Raw genomic sequence first — 27,049 nt, 5'->3', positions numbered from 1 at the left:
CTGAAGTTAAACAATGTGTGAATTCCGAAATGGCACAGTAACAGTGTATCACCCTTGCACTGCAATTAACTATTTTGCCAAGCGTATTTGGACTCCCCTTCAAATCATTGACTTCAGGTGTTTTAAAAAGGAGCTGTTAGGTATAAGGTCTCGGAGAAAATAAACACATATATCAGTAGCTAAAGATTGGCTGTACTTACATTACATATGCATTTCACTGTCCACGTTTGGATTTCACAGAATTTGTATATAGTATATGCAGAGATAGATGCTCCTGACAGCTCATGGCAGGCTCCATGTTTTTCTGTCAAATGTGTCGTCATGTCCTGCCTGCTTCCTGATCACAGATAAGCTCGTACTTGAACAACACAGTGTGCAGTGAATATTAATGAGCCATGTGGCTAGGAACAATAGCTGACTCCTGCAGTGTACTCTGCCCGGAGATTTATCAGTGCTACGCGCTGGACTGATTACAAGCTGCTGTAACGTCTCATTAGCAGCCGAGGGGAGGGCCCCAGAATGCTTTGCAGTATAGTATGCGGCTTGCGTCCTCTTGGGTTTTAACAGCCTTACTGATAAGCACACATCAAAGGTAACTGAGATTTTTATCTTCACTAATGGCTTTTGGGCTTCCTTCTAAACTGTTTAACACAGGAGAATAGAGGTTTAAATTAGCTTCTGCAGCCTGACAGTTACTCTTTAAAGACTTTCATGGCCACAGGTGTATAAAATCAAGCAACTAAGCATGCAGACCACTGACCATGAGCTCAGTGAATTCCAGCCTGGTACAGTGATAGGATGCCAGCTGTGCAATAAGTACATTTGTGAAGTTTCTTCATGACTTAATATTCCATTGTCATTTGCTAGCGGTATTGCAACAAAGTGGAAGCAATTAGGAACAATAACAACAACTCAAGAACAAAGTGTTAGGCCACATAAAATCATAAAGCAGGGTCAGCACTGGATGTGCACATTTTACAGAAGTCAAAAACATTGTACAGTGTCAATAGCTACAGATCTCCAAATGTCATATGACCTTCAGATTGCCTCATGTATCAAGTGCAGAAAGCTTTTTGGAATAGGTTTCAATGGCCAAGCAGGTACACCCAGGCCTTACATCATCAAGTGCGATGCAAAGTGTCAAATGCAGTGGTATAAAGCACACTGCCACTGGATTCTAGAGCAGTGGAGACAAGTTCTTTGGAGTGACAAATCACACTTTTCTGGCAATCTGATGGATGAGTCTTGGATTGGCGGATGCTAGGAGAACTGTACATGCCTGACTGCATTGTGCCAAGAGTCAGGTTTGGAGGAAATGGGATTATGGTGTGAGGTTGTTCTTCAGGGGTTGGGGTTGGCTCCATAGTTCCAAGGTAAGCAATATGAGATGACTAATATGGGGATATTTATAATTACCTGGGTCTTTCTCCAGCCCCAAGAGGTGTGTGGGCTCCCTTGCTGTCCTCTCCAGCCATTCCGTTGTGTAGTAATGTTTGTAAAAAGACAGGCATCCTAATGCTTTTGTCAGTACAGTGTATGTGACTGAAAGTCTAGACTAGTGGTTTGGATGTTGGTAAGGTTTATTTTGCTATTCATATATCCCCTGGGGACAGCTTTCCTTTTCTGTCATGGGTGGTAACCTCTCAAATGGGAACACAGAAAGATTTTAGTTTTAAAAGATTCAATTGGTTAGGGCCAAGTAATACTAGCAGGTGACCATGTCTGCTGATTCCTTCAGATTCCACTCCCCTACTGATCACATGCTAAAGTTCTACCGGCTGCATATTGTGCAACAAAAAGAGTGCATGTATTTAACCTGTAGAAAAGAAAGCTCATTCAAACATCAGGTTACCTGCAGTAAAATAATTCAGGACTTTCCCATCTATTCTCTCATAAGTTGTTCTGTGTTCATTGACTCCAGCTGTGTTGTTTGCAGAGTCAAATATCAGTAGTAACCATAGCTTCGGAATTTCATGTGTTCACAACTGATGTCAAAGTATATAATATACTGTCAAAATTGAAAATGCCAGTACCACAAGCCAACTGCATTGCATCCTTCCAGAGTAATTCATCGCAAACGTATACTTGCGTACCACCCGCACTGTTGACAACTCCTGTGACATACAGTGGTATTCACCAGGGGAAGTGACACGATCAAACAACAACATACATTGATCCTCATTAGGAGTGCAGTTCTTCATCTCACTATTACCATATGTCCACCAATATCGAGCTTGCTTTGACTCTGTTGGGCATTCCAAGTAAAATTTCGATGGGGGTAACTCCGCATTGTCACCTGAGGATTTATGAAATTCTGTCCTCCTAGGTAATATCTTGATTTCTGTTGAAAATAAAGGCATCACAGTCAGACATTATACTATTAAATATCTACAGAAAACATTAAAAAAAATTCTGTCCCTTTTCCTGCAGCAGTTATCACTGCAGATTTCCCCATGCCTAACCTGCAGTCTTCTTAGCTCTATATTTTAATGATAAAACTGAGTAGAAAAAACTGATGATAAGATTCAACATGTACATGTAGCATTCACCTAAGACCACTGTCTGTGGTTCCCCGATTATTGCTAAATAAATGACCATGGAAAAAGGGGGGGCAGGGGCTTCTGTACACACACTGGATTTTTGGCAAAGGTGGTTGTTATTGGCCTCCTCAGCCAAGTTTCATCTAGCATGTGTACGGAGCTTAAGAGAGTAAAGGTAGCCATACACTGGTCGATTTGCCATCAGATTCGACCAACAGATAGATTCTGATCAGAGAGGGATCGTATGGCTGCCTTTACTGCAAACAGATTGTGAATCGATTTCAGCATGCCAGACCCGGAGACCAGACCAGAGCGGAGAAGACAGCGGAGACCTGGGGAGTACCGGTGGCGGAGCAGGTAATGTATTGCAGCTGTATTGCGTCGGTCATCGGGCACTCGAACGCCGCTAGCGACGCGCTCCCTACCCGCGGGCGATCAACGGTAATTTCCCGCACTGAGCAATCGACGGGATCGATCTATTTCGGGACGAAATAAATCGAAATTTAGCGTGTAGCGTGAACGATGTGACAGCAGATTCGATCCCAGTGATCGAATCTGCTGTCGATCGGCGGGGAATCGGCCTAGTGTATGGCCAGCTTTATTGGTAATGGCTACTACAAAAAGGCTTTGGGGAAAAACAGAGAGCGCTCCGTAGTGCATTAAATGGGTCATCTATATTTAACTTATATAAAACATAATCTCACTCACATTTAGTGGTATGATACGTGGGTTGCGTATTTGGCTCCTCCGGTGGGTCGCCTCAACCAATACAGCCTGGCCAGGGCTGACGGTGCAGCTGGAGATGCGAGAGTGCGTCCGTGTGGAGCGAGCGATGCGCAGCCTGCGACGTCTGACGGTTGAGGCGACCCACCGGAGGAGCCAAATACGCAACCCACGTATCATACCACTAAATGTGAGTGAGATTATGTTTTATATAAGTTAAATATAGATGACCCATTTAATGCACTACAGATCGCTCTCTGTTTTTCCCCTTACCCTCTTGTTTTGACAGCTGCTGGCACCAACCAGCACAAGAGAGCAGCGCCGAGTGCATTCCTTAAAGGGCCAGTGCATTTTAGTTTGAGCGCAAGTTTTTTACTTTTTGCTACAAAAAGGCTTTGTCAGACCTTAAAAATGCAGTGGACATCTTGCCAGAATGGAATACAATAGTATTAGGCTGGGAATATTAATCTTGACAGATTGTTAATCCCCCAGCAGGTATGAAAACAAAGAAAGGCAGATCAATATACCAACACTGTAGTGTTATTTGACAGCAGGTAGTTGAATTGGGTGACCACCTGGCTGTACATATTTTAGCATATAAACTCTGCTGCCCATCTAGAACTTCCTGTCAATCCATGAATTCGTTAAGAAATTGTGCTCTGAGGAAGACTACTATCCTCTTTATCCCCCACCCCACTTGACTTTATTTCTCTTTCTTCCTCTCACTGGATCTCTCCAGCTATTTTTTCTATATTTCTTTTCCTTTTCTCTTTAAAATTGATCAGAAAGACTTTATTTAGTCTATATCTATGTTCTCCTTCATCTACATTTTGTTATTAACATAGGGAAGCCCCCTTCCCCCTCTGCTTAGGGCACATTACCTGTTGTGAAGTTACCTGCCAATTCCTGTTCTCTTTGCCACAGCTTACCATTCAGCCCTCAAACACTGGGGGAATTCTGAATGCTTTCAGCACTGTAGGCAAAGTAACCTTTTGAATTTGTTGGTGAGTCCACACACAATACAGTTTTGATTGTATTTACAATTGATACAATCTGCAATCTCGTTTAGAGATCAGGTAAGCTGCTACCACTTCGCATTTTAGCATGCGAAACTGCAATTTTCTAACTCTAGGGAAAAAAACCTGTAGGAAAAAAAATGGTTATTCCAACAACGTCACATATAACAATATATTGTATATTAATAAAACAGTTATGGTAACTTTGTCTCCAAAAAATGCATAAAATGATTAAAATGACTACAAAATAAATGCCAAAATATTATGTATCAGATTAATGAGATTTGGCATAGTAAACTAATAGAATAAGGCCCGGTTCAAACTAGCGTTCCAGGTCTGGTTTCCCCGGACCGGAACGCACCGTACACTGTACAAACGGACCCGGATGTGAATGGATACATTGTTAATCAATGTATCCATTCACACCCGTCCGTCGGTCAGGATCCAGATCCGGACGCAGCCCGGAACGCAGCCCGGCTGCGGTCCGGGCTGCGTTCAGGATTTTTCCAACATGCAGCATTTTTCCGGAACGCAGCTCCGGCCGCCGCACCTGACCCTGAACCTGACCATTTTCCCTGCACCATAGGAAGTGATGAGAAACGGAAGTTTCTCATCACACTGGCAATAGGAACGGGTGCTTACGGCACCCGTCCTTTGCCACATGGGGGGTCCAGGCATGGACAGATAGGGGCCCCCACTCTCCCCATGCCTGTCTCTGCTGCTGCGCCTGTTTAAAGTACAGTATCGGCAATCCGGAAGTGTTACTTTCCGGATGCCAAACTGATACTTTTTTGTTTGCAACCTGACTGGATCCTGAGGGATGCGTACGGCCCCCCGGATCCCCCCGGACCAGGACGTACAGCCCGGTTTCACACAAAACGCTAGTGTGAACCGGGCCTAAAAAGTTGAAATATTAACTGGATAAAGTCTGATTAGTCTATGGAATTACCATGTCCTTTGGAATTATAAGTCCAAGAATGTTGGTAAAAGGTTCTTTGTTCATAGTCCAAAGTACAAAGGAGTTGAGCCGGGTCCGATCGGCTACCAGATGGATCAGCATTGGAGGACCCTTGTGAATCTACAGCACAGACTTTTAACCCTCTCTCTGCTGGGTGGAGATTGTAATGAGAGATTGCCAAACCCTGGCACATTATCCAATTCCGCCCCCCCTTATTAGAACAGAAAGAGATATGAAATGTCTGTAAATAATAATTCTCGGTGGCAATTATTTGCATCAACACTGATGCAGTGTCGATGCAAATAATTATTGATTCATTAGGTTCTCTGGTGTTTATAGGTATCAAACATGGTGTAGTTATTATGTGTTATAACGGAGAAGGTGTTATATGTCTGTGGCAGAATGTGCAAGGACGATTATTGCCTGGACACATTTATGTCGTGTCCAACTTGGCCAATATCGCTAATTTTCATGCGACTGGCATTAATCTAGATAAAATATATTTGACACATATATTTATTCCTAGGTTGATTATAGTTATCGTTATATTCCTTCTCCCTCTGCCCACCTTTGGCATCTGTTTGCTACTCTCTGTGAAGCTGCCTGTGATGATTTGCTTAGCTGCCTGTGCAGGCAGGCAGCTTTTTGACCATTGTGTAGGTTTGCATGCTGCAGGACTCTGGAAAGAAGAGCTTCTGTCAGTTTTGCAGCTTGTGCTTGCTGAGGTATTTGCATACGTTGTCATGCAAATTGCCTGGCCACATTCATTGGAGGCGTGTACTATAAGTACTATGTGTGTCCCACAATGCTTGGCTGTTCATATGGATTCCGTCCTATGTAACACTCCTGGTGGGGTGTCAGCCTTACTCTCTGTTTGAGTAATTCCTGAATCTGCGCTAGGCAGGTTTTCCCTAGTGCAGTTAGGATTGTTTATCTGTTTGTTTGTTCTGTTGCCATTGTCCTGTCCCAACGGTGGTCGACAGGAAATGGTTCTGATCTCTGTTCTTGGAGTATAGCTGGTTCAGCGGTTGCTACCAGCTATCTCTTTTGTTCTGTCTCCTGGGATCGCACTAGCCACTTTTCGCTAGCGCTGTGGATCCTTCTGTTCTGTCTCCTGGGATCGCGCTAGCCACTTTCCGCTAGTGCTGTGGATCCTTCTGTTCTGCTACTCTGTACCTGGATCGCGCTAGCCACTTTCGCTAGTGCTGTGGATCCTATCTCTCGCTTGTCCCTGTTTTCGTGTGTCTGTCTTGTCTGCTACGCTTGCTGGAGGCTCGGTGAGGTAACCGTTAAGCAAGCGCTTGCGTCCTCTGTTTCATGTTTGTCTGTTAAGGGTTAGTTAGGCGTGCTTGTCTCTATTGTGCTTATCACGTGGAGACCGCGCATAACCGCGTGCACTGTTGCGAATGAGTGCGTGTTAGCTAGCGTTTGTTATTTTCCGTATCTCCTCATTGTATTATTTGCTGTGCCTTTGCTAACCTCGTATTCTGTTCTGATCTGCCTTGTGTCACGTCTGGCGATCGCACCTCTCGCGATCGCGTTTCTGTTTCATATCTGCTGTTGTGTGTGCACTGTCGCGGGGTGGCGACTAGGTTGGCGCACACACATACAACCTGTCCCTTTGCTCGTCTCATTCGCAATCGCCTCTCTTGCGATTGCATTCTGCGCTTCGTACAATTCCTGTCTGGCATTTGTGGAGGTACAGAGGATTGGTTCCTCTGCACTCCCCAGCACCATCTGCCGAGAGGAATTTTCCCTCTGCGTATTTTCCACCCTTTTGCTGGGTGCCTGCAAATATACGCTTGTTGAGGATTTCCGCCGTGTCAGCGCACGCGTTGTATGCTGATCACGGAGAAAGTTCCACAATCGTTACAGTATGAACAGCCCAACCCAAAACCCCAGTGTAGACGGAAATACCGATTTGTACGATTTTGTCGAGTTTGGGTCCTGTGTCTTTAAGAGCTTTAAAAGACTTAATTCAGAGACCAAGGCGGAATTTCTTTCTGAATGTGTGAGGTTTTGTCTGAATCCCACCTTTCAGATTTCTGATCCGTCCACGTCGGCTCTTCTGTTTGCCTATGTGCTCTTAAAAAACGATTTGTTCACCTGGGCATATGATGTGCTAAAAACCAATTCTTGGAATGATAATCTGTATCAGTTTCTTGCAGTGATATTTTCTCACTGGTTTAAACTGCCTAGCTTACCACCTGCTCTGATTGATTGTGTAGCTGCTGATAAGTCAGCTGATCTTTCCCTTCCATGCAAAACCTTTCAGTATGACAATCAGTTCAATGTGTCAGTTGCCACTTCAGGTTTTAAAAAGCAGCCATCCAAAGCCTCTAAGTCTAAACGTAAAAGATCTAGGAAGGCTTCCCAGCGGAAAGATCCGTTACCCATAGCAACCACAAATAAAGAGGTTATTTCTGTGAAGTCTGAAATGTGCAAAACCATTCAGTATAACAATGATGTTGATCTGTCTCCTGGTTTTTTGTCTCAATCCAGAGCTTATGTGGATCCTGCTATAGGTAGGATCGCACACTATATTAAAGCAGTTAAAAAATCTGTTCTTGTTCCTGAACTCCACCCCTATGGAGATTATCTGGATACTGGCCTGTTTGAACCCCCATTTGCTTCCTGGGATGTTGGGGCCTTGCTGGAGGAATTCGATTTTGATTGGAAAGCCTTTTGCGATTTTTACATCGCAAAAAGCGAAGATGTCTTGAATGCTTGTCTCGATTCTATGTACCTTCTGATTGATTCCAATGAATGTGACAAGGATGATGTGGATCTGGTGATCTATGTATGGCAAACGATTTTGGATGAGTTGCACACACACCAACCAATTGATTCCAATAAAGAGACATCGTTGTCGGATGATTGTTCCTGTCTTTCTGGGGTAAAGCATGAGAGTCTTGACTTTGTGCAATCTGAAATGAATGAGTATGCTGCTGTGGTTGATTCCTGTGCGAATCCTGAAGGATTCTCTCCTGACAGTGTGCAGTTTGAATCTGTGCGATCTGATGCCTGTTTCTCGGATGTTCCTGCAGATTGTGATCGGCATGAGTCTGCCGGTTTCCTCAAGGATGTGTGGGATCCTTTGTCATTTAGAAACAGATCTTTGAGATCTTCCATCTGTGACCCTGCTATGGGGAAAGTTTCTCGACTGTGCAGCGTCAAAAGTAAAATGAATGTGCCTAATAAAGTTTATCCTGTTGATGTCGCTATTTCTTCTGCAGGTGAGTCTCTGTCTCACCCTGTTCACACCTGTAAGGGCCCGTTGCCTGGGGACAGTTGCTCCAGTGTTTCGGTCTTAGATGCCTTGCAGTCTGCTCCGCAGATCGGAGGTTTGCGCTATGGAAGCGTCAGTTTCGCAACCTAAAGCGATTTTTGATTCGTAGGTTTTGCGTTCTGGCTCCTCGGATTTGACATTGTTAGCCGAATCTAAGAGTGAGACAGCGCTTCGGTTTTGCGAATCTGACTCTGAAACAGCTCTGCTGGGTCCAGAAAAAGTTTCTCTGAGCCTGCCCTGTACCATGAATAACAAAATGATGTCCAATCACACTGACATTTGGGAGTCCCTTTCTTGTTTTGAAGAAAGTTCTGACTCTCCACCCTGTACTCTGGATGAGTCAATATTGCCTTGTACAATATCTCCTGCCCTGCCCCTAGAGGCTCGTCTAGGTATTGCTGCTATTTTTAGCTGTTTTTCTGCAGTTTTGGAGTTGCAAGCTAGTTTGACTGCTACGCAGAATTCTGGGTGCAGCGAGATTAAAGTTAGGGAGTCAGTGTGTGGTACAGTGAATATTCCTGTACATTCCACTCATGATGATGAAATTCAGTCTCCGTTTATGGTGGAACCTTCCCTGGGACATCTGCCCTGTTCACAAAATAAAGTTCCAGTTTTGCCCTGTAACATGGATAGTACAGAATCCTTCTTAGAAAACTTGAAAAATGATGTTCCTGAGGTCTTGTTTGATGTTCTGGAGGTCTCCGAGTTCCTTCCAAAGGGTGCAGAACTTGTAGGAGATGTCTCCTGCCCCCCAAGTCCTTCTGAGGTGTTGCCCTCTTCCTTAGGCATTGCTGCCTTGCTGGCTACCTTTTCAGCTCTGGTGGAGCTTCAGTCATGTGTAGTCAATGATGATATTGCAGTCACAGAAATTTCCGAATTTGAATCCGAGTCTTCTTTTGAAAGTCCAGTGTTTGAGACCATTGCTCGTGATGATTTTCTGCCTGGTCCTGGTTTTGGTTTCCTCGTGTCGGACTCTGAGGTTGGCAGTTCCCCAACATGTCCTGAGGTTTCTCCTGTGCTGGTGTACCCCAATGTGCTCTGTGACCCAAAAAGCCCAAGTGTGCCTCGGTTACCAGCATACTCAGATGCTTCCTCGGTGGAGACATGTTCTGATTTAGCCTGCCTGCTTGCATGCCCAGAAGTGGTCCCTGAAAGTCTTGATCTTGATGGGTGTCCTCGTAATTCTGAGTCTGGAATTGTCATTGGTTCCATAGGGGTTCTTGATAGTTCTCCATGTGAGCCTGGTGATTGTTCTGCCCTCTTGGGATCTCTGTGGAGCTTCAAAAGGTTCTGGGAGATTCCGGGAGAAATTTTGCTTGGTACCCTGGATAAGATCAATGGTGGCTTTTGTGTTGTAAGGGACACTTCGATTTGGTATTTTCGGACGCTCCTTGGAAGGTGGTGGGTATTGTCTGGAGGGTTTCGGTGGCTTCTTCTCTGGTATCCACAGTCCTGATGGTGTTACGCTAAGACTTGTAGTGCTGATGGGCATGTTTTGGTGGCTTCTGTTTCCGATGAGGTCGGTTTCGGTTGGACTGACTCTGGAATTGGACCTTGTCGGGCTGTCCCGACCTTCATGAGTCTTCAGTTTGAGTCTGTTGCTAATAGCAGTTTTGAGGGTCATCTGGAATTCGACCCTGGAAGGGGGGGGGGGGGGTACTGTGATGATTTGCTCAGCTGCCTGTCCAGGCAGGCAGCTTTTTGACCATTGTGTAGGTTTGCATGCTGCAGGACTCTGGAAAGAAGAGATTCTGTCAGTTTTGCAGCTTGTGCTTGCTGAGGTATTTGCATACGTTGTCATGCAAATTGCCTGGCCACATTCATTGGAGGCGTGTACTATAAGTACTATGTGTGTCCCACAATGCTTGGCTGTTCATATGGATTCCGTCCTATGTAATACTCCTGGTGGGGTGTCAGCCTTACTCTCTGTTTGAAGATCAGCTTAGAGTAATTCCTGAATCTGCGCTAGGCAGGTTTTCCCTAGTGCAGTTAGGATTGTTTATCTGTTTGTTTGTTCTGTTGCCATTGTCCTGTCCCAACGGTGGTCGACAGGAAATGGTTCTGATCTCTGTTCTTGGAGTATAGCTGGTGCAGCGGTTGCTACCAGCTATCTCTTTTGTTCTGTCTCCTGGGATCGCGCTAGCCACTTTTCGCTAGCGCTGTGGATCCTTCTGTTCTGTCTCCTGGGATCGCGCTAGCCACTTTCCGCTAGTGCTGTGGATCCTTCTGTTCTGCTACTCTGTACCTGGATCGCACTAGCCACTTTCTCTAGTGCTGTGGATCCTATCTCTCGCTTGTCCCTGTTTTCGTGTGTCTGTCTTGTCTGCTACGCTTGCTGGAGGCTCGGTGAGGTAACCGTTAAGCAAGCGCTTGCGTCCTCTGTTTCATGTTTGTCTGTTAAGGGTTAGTTAGGCGTGCTTGTCTCTATTGTGCTTATCACGTGGAGACCGCGCATAACCGCGTGCACTGTTGCGAATGAGTGCGGTGTTCGCGGTTAGCTAGCGTTTGTTATTTTCCGTATCTCCTCATTGTATTATTTGCTGTGCCTTTGCTAACCTCGTATTCTGTTCTGATCTGCCTTGTGTCACATCTGGCGATCGCACCTCTCGCGATCGCGTTTCTGTTTCATATCTGCTGTTGTGTGTGCACTGTCGCGGGGTGGCGACTAGGTTGGCGCACACACATACAACCTGTCCCTTTGCTCGTCTCATTCTCGTTCTGCGCTTCGTACAATTCCTGTCTGGCATTTGTGGAGGTACAGAGGATTGGTTCCTCTGCACTCCCCAGCGCCATCTGCCGAGAGGAATTTTCCCTCTACAGGTGCATAGCACCTTTTGCTGGGTGCCTGCAAATATACGCTTGTGGAGGATTTCCGCCGTGTCAGCGCACGCGTTGTGCGCTGATCACGGAGAAAGTTCCACAATCGTTACACTGCCTGATGGAGATTTATGGCTTTGGTCTGGATTCCAGCTTATCAGAAAGCCTGTAATGTCCATATCGGGAGGCCTGCTAGGCTCCACCATGTCACATTGTTGGCTATGGTAGAAGGTTTTTTTTTATGGCTCCATTGTCGCTTTTGTGGTAAGCACTACATTTCCTGTAGAAAGCTCTGAACTGTAATTCCTGACTCCTGACAGAAACACAAAAACGAAACCTTAAAGAGACTCCGTAACAAAAATTGCATCCTGTTTTTTATCATCCTACAAGTTCCAAAAGCTATTCTAATGTGTTCTGGCTTACTGCAGCACTTTGTACTATCACAGTCTCTGTAATAAATCAATGTATCTTTCCCTTGTCAGACTTGTCAGCCTGTGTCTGGAAGGCTGCCAAGTTCTTCAGTGTTGTGGTTCTGCTATGCACTCCCCCCTCAGGGGGGAAAGAAACACACAAATGATCTCTTGAGATTCAAAAGGAAGGCTGTATACAGCCTGCTTGTGTATGGATGTATTTTCTATGTGTGGACATACTGTACATCAACCTACTTCCTGTTTTGGTGGCCATTTTGTTTGTTTATAAACAAACTTTTTAAAACTGTCTTTAACCACTTTTAATGTGGCGGGGAGCGGCGAAATTGTGACAGAGGGGAATAGGAGATGTCCCCTAACGCACTGGTATGTTTACTTTTGTGCGATTTTAACAATACAGATTCTCTTTAAAGAGACACTGAAGCGGAAAAAAAATTATGATATTATTATTATTATTATTTTTTATTTATATAGCGCCAACATATTCCGCAGCGCTTTACAATATTATGATTTGTATGTGTAGCACAGCTAAGAAATAAAACATTACGATCAGATACATCAGTCTAATTGTTTCCAGTACAGGAAGAGTTGAGAAACTCCAGTTGTTATCTCTATGCAAACAAGCCATTAAGCTTTCCGACTAAGTTAGTCGTGGAGAGGGCTGTTATCTGACTTTTATTATCTCAACTGTAAGTAAACTGTTTACTTTTTCTCTGCTAGAGGAGAGGTCATTACTTCACAGACTGCTCTGAAAGACTTATTTTGAATGCTGAGTGTTGTGTAATCTGCACATATTATAGAATGATGCAATGTTAGAAAAAACACTATATATCTGAAAATAAAAGTATGAGAATATTTTCTTTGCTGCTAATCTTCTAGTAATTATTCATAGTACACAACCAATTCACTATATCATATTTTTTTTTCGCTTCAGTGTCTCTTCAAGGTTAATTCCGGAGCATGCCCCTTTGCGCGTATTTTCGTGCAAATGGTGGGTCCATGAATGGTGAATCCATCACACCTGTGCCAAAAAGGAAGCTTAACTAGTCCAGACCAATTATTTTTTTCATGCCTAAGAAGTGATACAGAATTCAGTTGCTTTCACATTGCTTTCCAGACTCAATGTTGTATTATATGTGGCTTAAAGTGAACCTAGGTGAAAATAAACTGATGATTAAAAATTGTATCTATCCTCCTACTCCTAAAAATGATGTTTTTTAAATACCCCCCTGTTTTAGTTTATGTTTATACACTTACAAAGTGGATTTAATGTTTTACTGTCTCTGCTCAATGTCAGTCCCAGAGCTAAAATATGTGAACTAATGACTTTTTTTTCTTATCTGTCCCCTGCAGTCAGAAGCTCTTTTCTGCAGAAAAAAAGTTTTATAGCTGTAATTCCTTATCAGTGAGTGTTTTGCTATCATCCAAGAAGGCTCTGACAAACTGTCACTTGCATGCCTGAAGGTTAACTCTTTCAGGTAAAAAAAGAAACACAGTCTAGTTACTAATATGATGGCACTGTGCATACACATGTTTATCTAATCATGTCACATGTCACCTCAGGTACACTTTAAAATGACCTTTATCTTGGTTCATATTTTCCATTTGGCCCAGTGGAGTTTAGGTACACATTTTATAATCACACAATACCCAGGTACTCACTCACCTGCTTCATCATTGCACTTGTCATCATGAGCCAAATTCTGCAATACTCTGGAGCTGTTAAAAGACAAATATTCACAGAGCATTAACCATGGCTAATTTACATTCCCATACCCATTGGTTTAAAATCTATTTATGACCAGAATAATTAAGATGGCTTTCCAACTCCCCCAACCCCTGCATGTGTCTGATGTTTATATATTTTTTTTTATTTCAATTTAGAAGTGTTGGTCTCTCTGGGCACTTCCTCTCAGACAGTTGGGCTCAGGAATGCGCAGTATGGATGTGTCCTCTTCAGAAGCACTCAGGGCTGCGAGTACTTCCGAACGCTGTCCTAGGAGGGACAAAGAGGTATTTGGTTGCTGAACTTCACTGGAGGACCGCGCTGGAAGAACAGGATGGAGAGAGGACCAGGAAGATTATGCTATCCAGAGCCTTCAAGGGACCCTGAGCAGTGCCCTAAAAAAGAAATCTGGACTTACCTGGGGCTTCCCCCAGCCCCCCCATAGCCCGTGAGGTCCCCCAGCATAAGTATATAGCAATTTTTTGGAATATGCGTCAGGTGTACTTTAACTGGTGAGAAAAGATAAATAAAAAGATGAAAGTGCTCAACTGAATCAGATCCTTTCTGATAAGACATACTGGGGTAAATTTGCAAAGCAGCAGTAAAATTGATGTGCGCAAGCAGCACATGGAAATTGTATCGGTACTTAGATAGGTGACATAGTGCAACCCACTCAACACGTGCGTTGTTGGGCAATAATAGAGGATTTTACATGGAAGAATGTTAAAGGAACACCTCAAGAAATGCCACCTGCGACTTATCATATGATCAAGGTGTTTTCAAATTATTACAGTCAGGGGGGTAACTAGAAATTATTGGGCCCCCTGCGAAAATTTGGATTCCCCCCCCCCCCCTCTGGGGCCCGCTCAGGGTCGTTTGGGGGGCAGGAGGGGTCGCAGCGCTGAGGGGAGAGCCCAATGTGAGGGAGGAGGGGAGTGGCCCCCCTCCCCGCCGATGTCGGTGGCCAATGCACTGCCCTCATGCTGCGACCCCTCCTGCCCCCAAAACGGCTCCTGCGGCTGCATGGCTTACAGTTTATTAAATGGAATGGCAAAATAACTTTAAAGTACTACTATTGCGACTGTGGAAATATGGATTCATTTAAAGGACCACTATCACAAAAAAAGTAGGCAGTTAAAATCTGACAGCACCGACAAGTTTTTGTCTAGTCCATCTCTCCTCATGGGAGATTCTCAGGGTTTTATTTGTCTTCAACAACATTTCCTGAACAGCAGTTTCACTGCCAAAATAGTAAGATACCAGCCTCCCTCCCTACTCACTTGCACACTATTATGTCAGTTAGACTTTGCAGCTGCTGTCCAGGACATAAAGAAAATCCTGAGAATATTCCCCATGAGGAGATGGACTGGCCCAAAACCTGTCGGTTCTGTCAGATTTTAACTGCCTATTTTTTGCGATAGTGGTCCTTTAAATGAATCCATATTCCCACAATCGAGTTTTTAAATAAACCTGAACTCTGTAACCATGTGGCCTTGTAAGAATCTTGAAAAACGTGTTTCATCTTTTAGACTGGAAACACATTGGAATGAAGTCAATGTACGGATTTATTGATTGTGATTTTGCACCAGTTATTGAGCCAGGACTGCAGTGAGGGGTTCAGGGACAGGACAGGGAACTGCCACCATCTACCTCACTGCACTCCATCAAGCAGCACTCCAAGTATCCACCAAGCTATAGATCCAGCACAGGCAGGCCCGCCATCAGGGGGGGACATCCGTGACTCCCGTCACGGGGCCCGGGGCCTGCAGGGGGGCCCCATCCCCGCCGCGGCCCTGGCAGGTGCTGCGGGTGCCGCCCGGCCGCCGCTCAACCCCTCTGGCCGCTGCTCCCTCCCTCCATCCCTCTAGCCGCCGCATCAGACCCCAATCAGGCGGCGACAATAGTGCGGGCGCTAGGATCCAGCGCCCGCACTGATATGCGGGAGTGACATCACTTCCGCATATAGAGCGGGTGCGTCCGGCGCCCGCTCTTACTGGTCGGGTCGCCGCTGATCTTGAGGTCTGACGCTGGGCTGCTGGCAGGGTAGGGGAAGCAGCGGCGGCGGCTGGGGGGGGGGGCTCCCTGTCACTCACTCACTAGCTAAAGGGGCTCCCTGTCACTCACTCACTCCCTAAAGGGCCTCCCTGTCACTCACTCACTACCTAAAGGGCCTCACTGTCACTCACTCCCTAAAGGGGCTCCCTGTCACTCACTCACTCCCTAAAGGGGCTCCCTGGCACTCACTCACTGCCTAAAGGGGCTCCCTGGCACTCACTCACTAGCTAAAGGGGCTCCCTGTCACTCACTCACTGCCTAAAGGGGCTCGCTGGCACTCACTCACTAGCTAAAGGGGCTCCCTGTCACTCACTCACTACCTAAAGGGGCTCCCTGTCACTCACTTACTCCCTAAAGGGGCTCCCTGTCACTCACTCACTAGCTAAAGGGGCTCCCTGTCACTCACTAACTCACTCCCTAAAGGGGCTCCCTGTCACTCACTCACTAGCTAAAGGGGCTCCCTGTCACTCACTCACTGCCTAAAGGGGCTCCCTGGCACTCACTCACTAGCTAAAGGGGCTCCCTGTCACACACTCACTACCTAAAGGGCCTCCCTGTCACTCACTCACTGCCTGAAGGGGCTCCCTGGCACTCACTCACTGCCTGAAGGGGCTCCCTGTCACTCACTCACTAGCTAAAGGGGCTCCCTGTAACTCACTCACTACCTAAAGGGGCTCCCTTTCACTCACTCACTAGCTAAAGGGGCTCCCTGTCACTCACTCACTGCCTAATGGGGCTCCCTGGCACTCACTCACTAGCTAAAGGGGCTCCCTGGCACTCACTCACTCCCTAAAGTGGCTCCCTGTCACTCACTCACTAGCTAAAGGGGCTCCCTGTCACTCACTCACTCCCTAAAGGGGCTCCCTGTCACTCACTCACTAGCTAAAGGGGCTCCCTGTCACTCACTCACTACCTAAAGGGCCTCACTGTCACTCACTCCCTAAAGGGGCTCCCTGTCACTCACTCACTCACTCCCTAAAGGGGCTCCCTGGCACTCACTCACTGCCTAAAGGGGCTCCCTGGCACTCACTCACTGCCTAAAGGGGCTCCCTGTCACTCACTCACTGCCTAAAGGGGCTCCCTGGCACTCACTCACTAGCTAAAGGGGCTCCCTGGCACTCACTCACTACCTAAAGGGGCTCCCTGTCACTCACTCACTCCCTAAAGGGGCTCCCTGTCACTCACTCACTAGCTAAAGGGGCTCCCTGTCACTCACTCACTCTCTAAAGGGGCTCCCTGTCACTCACTCACTGCCTGAAGGGGCTCCCTGGCACTCACTCACTGCCTGAAGGGGCTCCCTGTCACTCACTCACTAGCTAAAGGGGCTCCCTGTCACTCACTCACTGCCTAATGGGGCTCCCTGGCACTCACTCACTAGCTAAAGGGGCTCCCTGGCACTCACTCACTCCCTAAAGTGGCTCCCTGTCACTCACTCACTAGCTAAAGGGGCTCCCTGGCACTCACTCACTAGCTAAAGGGGCTCCCTGTCACTCACTCACTCCCTAAAGGGGCTCCCTGTCACTCACTCACTAGCTAAAGGGGCTCCCTGTCACTCACTCACTACCTAAAGGGCCTCACTGTCACTCACTCCCTAAAGGGGCTCCCTGTCACTCACTCACTCACTCCCTAAAGGGGCTCCCTGGCACTCACTCACTGCCTAAAGGGGCTCCCTGGCACTCACTCACTGCCTAAAGGGGCTCCCTGTCACTCACTCACTGCCTAAAGGGGCTCCCTGGCACTCACTCACTAGCTAAAGGGGCTCCCTGGCACTCACTCACTACCTAAAGGGGCTCACTGTCACTCACTCACTCCCTAAAGGGGCTCCCTGTCACTCACTCACTAGCTAAAGGGGCTCCCTGTCACTCACTCACTCCCTAAAGGGGCTCCCTGTCACTCACTCACTAGCTAAAGGGGCTCCCTGTCACTCACTCACTGCCTAAAGGGGCTCCCTGGCACTCACTCACTAGCTAAAGGGGCTCCCTGTCACACACTCACTACCTAAAGGGGCTCCCTGTCACTCACTCACTACCTAAAGGGGCTCCCTGGCACTCACTCACTACCTAAAGGGGCTCCCTGTCACTCACTCACTACCTAAAGGGGCTCCCTGTCACTCACTCACTACCTAAAGGGGCTCCCTGTCACTCACTCACTACCTAAAGGGGCTCCCTGTCACTCACTCACTACCTAAAAGGGCTCCCTGTCACTCACTGCCTAAAGGGCTCCATGTCACTCACTACCTAACCTGGGGGTCCCTGTCAGAATCCAGGTGAGAGGTGTCTACCATAATAAGGGGGCAATCTGCCTATTTATGTGAAATGCTGTCTATTCATGTGCCTCATGACTGCTGAATTTGTCTTGTTGGGGGCCTCATGATTTGTTGGGGGCCTCATGATTTGTTGGGGGCCTCATGATTGCTGAATTTGTCTTGTTGGGGGTCTCACGATTGCTGAATTTGTCTTGTTGGGGGCCTCATGATTGCTGAATTTGTCTTGTTGGGGGCCTCATGATTTGTTGGAGGCCTCATGATTTGTTGGGGGCCTCATGATTGCTGAATTTGTCTTGTTGGGGGTCTCACGATTGCTGAATTTGTCTTGTTGGGGGCCTCATGATTGCTGAATTTGTCTTGTTGGGGTCCTCATGATTGCTGAATTTGTCTTGTTGGGGGCCTCATGATTGCTGAATTTGTCTTGTTGGGGGTCACATGATTGCTAACTGCGAGACTATGGGAAAAGCTGAATCATTACCATATGAGACAATAGCATTAAACCTACTTTTTAAGCTTTTTTAAACAGAAAATAAAACTGGGAGGTTCTAAAAAAATGATGGAGCACTTCCTCCTTCCGGCTTGAAGGAGGAAGTGCTCGATATCGAGGCTTGCAACGCGTCCATTCGGACACTTGCACCTCGTTGAAACGCTGGGCGGAGAGCGGCGTTCTGGGTAATTAACCCCGCCGCATCTAGCCGCTCAGCTGTGGCAATTAGAGCTAACTTGAATCACGAGTATCCACCGTGGTTATTCGTGATTCGTGAGCAAGCCTCCAACTAGCTCTGCCAACATGTAATGACTGCGCACATTTCTCAGTTTGGGGGGGGGGGGGGCCGGACTGATGATTTGTGAGGGGCCCCAAAATTTCTGATGGCGGCCCTGAGCACAGGACTAACCCTAGTTGTAAGTCTACTGCAGCCCCAGCCCTCCATGGAAGTCACAGTCAATTGCATTGCAGGGGTCATGCATCGACCTCAGCCACTGCAATGCCCAGCACAATCCCTAACTTTGGGTACCAGACTCTACAGCAGACACAATCCAGACAAAGCCAGCCAGTGGGACACTAACCGATCAGCTTACGCCACAATCATGGGGGGACTCTATCTTTTTATCACTGTCCTTTTCAATTTCTTTCTCTCTCTCACTGCTTTCCTGTTTCCTCTCTTCTCTCTGTATCTCTCCTAGGGTTAGACCGGGGGGCATCTGATTCAAAAAGTATAGTATGCAAAGCATTTTGAGTGTAATGGGCGGCAGCGGATTGCCACCCTGGTCCTTCCACGGGGCTCAGCTTTTATGTATGCTTCTACCCATGATTTATTTCTATGCCTTTGTTGCACTGTTCCTATCGTATCCATCTACTGTGTATACTAGTATATGCTGTATGTATCTACTACTGTATGTACCACCACCGATCCTGTGGTGCCAAAACCAATTCCAGGGATAACTCATGTTGTACTTGGCGAAATAAAATTCTGATTCTGATTGTTAGGTGCTAAAACATTATTTTGTTTTATTGGTTTCTTAACTGGGCCCTGATTCAGTTACCGTAACTTTATTTCATTAGTTTTCTCACTGGAAACACTTTCTCATCTTATCTATACAATACATAACGTTGTTTGACCCAGCACTCTAATCGGAGACAAGCGTGCTATAGCTGATTAGAACTCGTTGCTCATCAAGTTCAAAAATAGCAAAAAAAGAAGTATCAGCAGCACCGCTAAAGTGAAAAAGATAGCTCTTTTATTTGTGCAATAAAATCACATAACAAAGATAGCGCTGAAGGCAACTACAGCCTGCTGTTTCGAAGCGACATGCTTCTTCTTCAAGTTCATACCCATGCTTCTACCCATGCTTTATTTCTATGCCTTTGTTGCACTGTTCCTATCGTATCCATCTACTGTGTATACTAGTATATGCTGTATGTATCTACTACTGTATGTACCACCACCGATCCTGTTGTGTCAAAACCAATTCCAGGGATAACTCATGTTGTACTTGGCGAAATAAAATTCTGATTCTGATTGTTAGGTGCTAAAACATTATTTTGTTTTATTGGGTTCTTAACCTCCCTGCCGTTATAAAAATTTGCTGCGCACAGCAGGGAGGGTGTTTTTTTGCATTTTTTTTTGTTTAGCATGTAGCTAGCCTAGCGCTAGCTACATGCTTCCCCCCTCCCTGCGGCGTCCCCCCGAATGCGCTGATCGCCGCCGGCGCATATACCCATCCGGAAATCCCGTTCTGAACGGGATTTCCATGAGGGCTTCCTCCTTCGCCATGGCGACGGGCGCGTTGACGTCATCGACGTCGTCGACGTCGTGACGTCAGAGGGAGTCCCGAACCACCCCTCGATGCTGCCTGGCACTGATTGGCCAGGCAGCGCACGGGTCTCGGGGCGGGGGGGCACCCTCTGATGCGGCGGGTTGCGGCGAATCGGCGCGGAGCGGCAGCGATCATAAGTTACACGCAGCTAGCAAAGTGCTAGCTGCGTGTAACAAGAAAAAATTATGCAAATCGGCCCAGCAGGGCCTGAGGAATCCTCCGCGGCAGGTTACCCCGAGCTGAGCTCGGGATAACCGGCAAGGAGGTTAACTGGGCCCTGATTCAGTTACCGTAACTTTATTTCATTAGTTTTCTCACTGGAAACAGTTTCTCATCTTAGCTATACAATACATATTCAGCACCTAACAGTTGAAAAATGACTAAGAAATATTTTCTTTTCTGTCACCTTTCTATGCCATGTTTACTATTTTTGAATGCTATATCTTTGCTATTACCCTGTATTACTTAGCAAATATTTAGAAATTAAAAACAGTCTGTGATAACTCTTGCTATGTTTGCACCATGTGCTTTCTGGAGATGTTATCAATGTTTTCTCTTACTTTTTGCTAATAAAACTTAAAAGTGAAAAAAAAAGAAAAGAAAAATGACTAAGAAGTAGTAAGAAAACGTAATAATGGAATATTAAACTTAAGTAAATTTGGGGCAACCTATTTTGAGTACGTTTTGCTTTCTGGTGGCTGAAAAGGTGAGAAAAATTATTGACTCAAGGCCCAAGTGTGAAAAAGATAAGGACCTTGATTAAAAATTTCTCCTGCCTGATTAACTAAGCTTTAACACTGAGTACTACTCCTATCAACAATGTTTTTAGAACTTTTATTTTTTGGTAGCTGAAACAATATTCTGTAGAAAAAGGTGATAAATAGATAATGGAGAAATAACTCACAAGGCAGGTCATCAATGCTGGTCACACATGAAAGATGTGATCTGAACATAGATTCAAAATTTGATCTATCCTGATGGTATTTCTGACAAATCTTTATATTTTATTTAATTGACAGTCTACAAGCGATTGTTGCCTTGAGGGGGAAATGTTTTTTTTTAAGTGACGTCTTGTTTTCTTGAAATCATCCATAAATGTTGCTTTTTAAAGACCAGTGCAATTTCTCAGAGATAAGATCACAACTGCTCAGATCTGAATCTTCAAACCACATCTCACCATGTGACCAGCATCAAAGACCGTTTGCAACAAGAAACTAGATATATATTTCAGTGGTGGGACTTTTTGACGTCTTGACCTCCAATCTAGACATGCCCTTGGTTTCACTTCTTCAAATGCAATCTTTAGCAAAGCTGTCACAATTTATTGAATGCAAAATTATTACTACAGCCAAACGTTGTGTTCCACTTTGCATGGAGTAGGGAATGCTTAGAACCTCTGACATGTTTCTATTGATGATCCCAGTTTTGAGAAGAATTACACTGAGTCCCTGCCAGTGCCGGATTTACAACTCAGGAGCCTTTAGGCACAGGCGTTCTGGTGCCCTAAACTCCACCCCTCAGCTCAGGCCACATGGCCATATTATGTAGGCTTCCCTCCTCCCCTGACTAGGTAGCCAGATTTTCCCCAGTATTTGGTAGCTCCATTGATCTAGGTAGTATAGGGAGCCAGAGGAGCCTCAAACCCAGTATAAAGAAGCACTCCCAATAGGTAGGGGGACATTTGGGGAGGGGAGCCGCCTCTCCAATATAAGGCACCAGAAGCCACAGGCCTACAGTGCCTTATGGTAAATTCGGCCCTGGTCTCTGCCTTAGTGTCTTGTGTCATTAAAAGGGGAAGTAAAAATCAATCTCCATTTTAAGAATTCATACAGCAATACACACCTGTCGGAAGTTATAATCTTATTCACAAGTATAAAGCCCATGTTCTAGCACTTGCTTTTTAAAGCATATTGGGCCCGATTCAATTCACTTTTTCTCCTAAGTTTCCTCCGAGGTGATATTTTCACACCTTATCAATGAAATGCCTTTTAAGCCACCAGCAAGCAAGTTAATACTCAGAATAATGCTGACAGTAATGTTTAATCTACTTTTTGGTACTTTTTCAATTGCAAGGTGCTGAAAAGTTATTTTATGTTAATAATAGTTGGGAGTAAGTCCAAAGTAGACTTGTTTCAGGAAAGTAGTAGGATCCTCATTCGAGTTCGCCACCACACTCGCTAACAAATCAATTTGTATGTAGGAGGATCGGTTTGTATTTGATACCACTTCAAAAGTAATTTCATGCAAAAATCAGTGTCAAATTATATTATATCAAGGAATTTAATTACGGAATTTTTTGTGACTTTTGATATAATAAAAGTTTGGTACTAATTTTTTCCACAAAATTACTTTTGATGTGGTCTCATAGATGAAAACTGATCTTATTACATACAAATTGAAAAGTTATTTTAAACAGAAGATTAAAAATGATGTCTAGGAGAAAACTTCAGAGAAAAGGTAAATTGTACTGGGCCCAATTGTGTGGAATATATATCATAATCTGCTCTTTACACCGTTTTCTGCCTTACACCGTTGTTGCATTATTAGTGCTTTATTATGGCTTGCTGGGTTTGCAAAGCTGTCTTTCTGTGAATGTCAAATGTAGCTAGGTAAGACTGAAAAGCATATACATATAGCGTTTATAAATTTGCTGTGTTGGTCATGAACAGTAAATCTCACTTAGCAGTAGGAGGAGGTGGGCTGGATCAGATGATCTTCTTTGAGCTGGTTAAGGAACTCTCATTATCCTGGCAATAAGGAGTTACTGGATGCAGCCAGAAAGGTGCTTTCAATATACCGGTATTTATTGAAAAAGGTACACAAGTGCAGGGCACAAAATTTTGTAATTTGCTAAATAATGCACATGTACTATCATATACATTAAAATAAATAAGAGGCAGAACTAGGTCTTTAAAATATTTGAGTGATGGTCAAGATACACTATTTACGTGATTCTTCTTACTTTGCAGTTTTATAAGGTTAATCTCATTAGAATTATTATTTGTCTGTTTGGTCTAGATGGCATATTCTAGTTTATCCAGAGCAGAAGGTTTTGTATGAGTAACCAAGTTCCCCTTTAACTACTTTAGGACAGAGCTGATTGAAATCTACGCCCTGTTTTGGGGTTACCTGGCTAGCAGGGCGAAGATTTCAATCAGCCGCAGATCCGAGCATCTGCTGTTTCCGTCGCTCCGCTTATTCCCTGCCGTCTCTCTCCGCAGCTCACTGGCTCTGCCTGTCTCTATGACGGCAGAGCCCTGTGAGCGGTTAGGGAGCCAATTTAATTGGCTCCTGGCCCTGTCTTTCAATATAAGCAACTCCTATTGGCTTACATTGAAAGACAGGGTCAGGAGCCAATGAAAGCAGCTTCTGACCGGCTCACAGGAACTCTGCTGTCATAAAGACAGCAGAGTGGGTGGCCCAGGTTCTGACATGCGGCGATCGCGGCGGATATGTGCGGCGATTCATCGTTTTCTGTCGTGATTCTGTTGTTTCTGTACCAGCGGTCTATGGTCCTTAAGGGGGCAGAGACTGCTGCTACTTAAATGGTTAAGCTACAGGTAAAAATAACTAGAGGGAAGCTACACCTTTAAGAATTTTTTTTTTAAAAAGTGGAATTATAATCTGCCAGTCTTCATGTGACAGAAATAGCCAGCAGTTAGTTCCCTCTCCCTCTGAGTAATTAGAGTGCTTATGTAGGAGGCAAGCTTATTGAGAAGAAGTGACACTGTTCCTCCTTAATGTCAGCAATTATCAGACTAAGTCAGTGCTGACCGAAAGGTCATTGCTCAGTAAGAAGATTTAATGTAACTGGCCTGCTAGAAAATGACTAACAAATTACAGCTATGAGTCCAGCAAGTGTACAGTAATATACAGGATGTGATGCATACCTCTTATTCACCAGGATTGAATGACATTTCCCCTCAGACCAGCCACAATAGGGGTCTTTTGATATAATGCAGTCCGTACAGCTTTCGTTATATGAAGTGCAGTCATCTAGTGGGAGTCTGTAAATCCCCTGAGCAGCTGCCACATACAAGACATGCTGTACAGTATATAAAACATAATCATGAGCATATCCTCCAAACAAATGGCATTTATTACATATTATATATGTGTCACATCGCATGAGTGATTCTGTCATCAGTTCCTGCTCTCATACATGAGAATAAGATACAGATCGTAATATGGAAGAAACGTGGGATGTTTTGGAGCGGTTAGCCTTCATGGTGATCTGATTACAAGCACACACCCTGATAGAAGAAAAACAGACCCAGGACTGAATCACACATTAACCAAGCTAGTCTAGACACAGTGACGGCTAAAGCTAAGGGCCCAGGCACACTCTTTTGTTGCTGTGTGGCTTACAGAAAGGCACAGCTCCTAATTACACTTCATTAATGAAAAAGGGAGCTCTGAAACAGAGGAAACATAATAGGAAGCATGAAAGTAAAGCACTACAATAACAATAAAGGAGCAAAATTGGAGGGACTATAATAAATGCTGCCCACTCAGATTGAGTTACTCTGATACAGAGTGGTAGAAAGCATTGTTCCACCACCACCACCTTTTGATGTCCATAAATAGCAGAAGCTATGGGGCCCGGGAGCAGAGGGGGCCCAGTGGGTACTTATTGTATTCACCATTAACTTTCTTATGTTTCTCCACCCTCTGACTTTGTCTCAGTGCCCATGAACTATGTGCAGTTTTGATTGCATAAGAATGTAAATTGCCCAATTAAGTCATATCCATAGGGTAGGGGCATTGCTTACCCACTTCCCGACCGCCTAACGCACAGAGGCGGCCGGGAAGTGGACCCCGCAAGGACTGGCGTATAGACGAGAGGCGGCGGTCCTTGTAAGGGCATGGGCGGAGCGATCGCGTCATCCGTGACGCGATCCTCCGCCGACGCCTCTCTCCGCTCACCCGCCGCAACATCCCGCCGGCCATACGGAAGCGCCGACGGGATGTTAACCCCACGATCGCCACATACAAAGTGTATAATACACTTTGTAATGTTTACAAAGTGTATTATACAGGCTGCCTCCTGCCCTGGTGGTCCCAATGTCCGAGGGACCACCAGGGCAGGCTGCAGCCACCCTAGTCTGCACCCAAGCACACTGATTTCTCCCCCCCCTGCCCTAGATCACCCACAGCACCCCTCAGACCCCCCCCCCCCTGCCCACCCCCCAGGCCCCTGTTTGCACCCAATCACCCCCCTAATCACCCATCAATCACTCCCTGTCACTATCTGTAAACGCTATTTTTTTTTATCCCCCCCCCTGCCCCCTGCCCCCTCCTGATCACCCCCCCACCCCTCAGATTCTCCCCAGACCCCCCTCCCTCCCTGTGTACTGTATGCATCTATCCCCCTGATCACCTGTCAATCACCCATCAATCACCCCCTGTCACTGCCACCCATCAATCAGCCCCTAACCTGCCCCTTGCGGGCAATCTGATCACCCACCCACACCAATAGATCGCCCGCAGATCCGACGTCAGATCACCTCCCAAGTGCAGTGTTTACATCTGTTATCTACCCTAAACACCCACTAATTACCAATCAATCACCCCCTATCACCACCTGTCACTGTTACCCATCAGATCAGACCCTAATCTGCCCCTTGCGGGCACCCAATTACCCGCCTACACGCTCAGATTGCCCTCAGACCCCCCTTATCAATTCGCCAGTGCAATATTTACATCTGTGCTTCCTTGTAATAACCCACTGATCACCTGTCAATCACCTGTCAATCACCCATCAATCACCCCCTGTCACTGCCACCCATCAATCACCCCCCTGGCACTGCCACCCATCAATCTGCCCCTTGCGGGCAATCTGATCACCCACCCACACCAATAGATCGCCCGCAGATCCGACGTCAGATCACCTCCCAAGTGCAGTGTTTACATCTGTTATCTACCCTAAACACCCACTAATTACCCATCAATCACCCCCTATCACCACCTGTCACTGTTATCCATCAGATCAGACCCTAATCTGCCCCTTGCGGGCACCCAATCACCCGCCTACATGCTCAGAGTGCCCTCAGACCCCCCTTATCAATTCGCCAGTGCAATATTTACATCTGTGCTTCCCTGTAATAACCCACTGATCACCTATCAATCACCTGTCAATCACCCATCAATCACCCCCTGTCACTGCCACCCATAAATCACCCCCTGTCACTGCCACCCATCAATCTGCCCCTTGCGGGCAATCTGATCACCCACCCACACCAATAGATCGCCCGCAGATCCGACGTCAGATCACCTCCCAAGTGCAGTGTTTACATCTGTTATCTACCCTAAACACCCACTAATTACCCATTAATCACCCCCTATCACCACCTGTCACTGTTACCCATCAGATCAGACCCTAATCAGCCCCTTGCGGGCACCCAATCACCCGCCTACACGTCTCAGATTGCCCTCAGACCCCCCCTTATCAATTCGCCAGTGCATTAGTTACATCTGTTCTTCCCTGTAATAACCCACTGATCACCTGTCAATCACCCATCAATCACCCTCTGTCACTGCCACCCATCAATCACCCCGTGGCACTGCCACCCATCAATCACCCCCTGTCACTGCCACTCATCAATCAGCCCCTAACCTGCCCCTTGCGGGCAATCTGATCACCCACCCACACCAATAGTTCGCCTGCAGATCCGACGTCAGATCACCTCCCAAGTGCAGTGTTTATATCTGTTCTCTACCCTAAACACCCACTAATTACCCATCAATCACCCCCTGTCACTGCTACCTATCAGATTAGACCCCTATCTGCCCCTAGGGCACTCAATCACCCGCCCACACCCTCAGAATGCCCTCAGGCCCCAGCCCTGATCACCTCGCCAGTGCATTGCTTGCATCTATTCCCCCCTCTAATCACACCTTGAGACACCCATC

At 46.0% G+C, this 27,049-nt stretch overlaps 1 protein-coding gene and 1 long non-coding RNA gene across 4 annotated transcripts in view; one reads left to right on the top strand and one right to left on the bottom strand.

Moving 5' to 3' along the window:
* LOC137563367 (uncharacterized) overlaps nucleotides 1-14,164 on the top strand; it is a 173,756-nt gene extending 159,592 nt beyond the window's left edge. Inside the window, exon 6 of one of the 2 annotated variants that reach the window (XR_011030333.1) lies at nucleotides 13,656-14,164. This is a non-coding gene — a long non-coding RNA (uncharacterized lncRNA). The remainder of the gene's footprint in view (nucleotides 1-13,655) is intronic. The other variant, XR_011030334.1, reaches the window with a different exon arrangement.
* SEMA7A (semaphorin 7A (JohnMiltonHagen blood group)) overlaps nucleotides 448-27,049 on the bottom strand; it is a 79,607-nt gene continuing 53,005 nt past the window's right edge. For both annotated transcript variants that reach the window (XM_068275730.1, XM_068275731.1), the window contains 3 exons: nucleotides 24,028-24,182; nucleotides 13,438-13,490; nucleotides 448-2,341 (listed from right to left, as the gene is read on the bottom strand). In XM_068275730.1, coding sequence (XP_068131831.1) covers nucleotides 1,992-2,341; nucleotides 13,438-13,490; nucleotides 24,028-24,182 — 558 coding nt within the window. In that variant the 3' untranslated portion in view covers nucleotides 448-1,991. The remainder of the gene's footprint in view (nucleotides 2,342-13,437; nucleotides 13,491-24,027; nucleotides 24,183-27,049) is intronic.

This window comes from Hyperolius riggenbachi, chromosome 3 (assembly GCF_040937935.1).
Source record: "Hyperolius riggenbachi isolate aHypRig1 chromosome 3, aHypRig1.pri, whole genome shotgun sequence".
Taxonomy (NCBI): domain Eukaryota; kingdom Metazoa; phylum Chordata; class Amphibia; order Anura; family Hyperoliidae; genus Hyperolius; species Hyperolius riggenbachi.
This window is presented reverse-complemented; position numbering and strand designations above follow the sequence as displayed.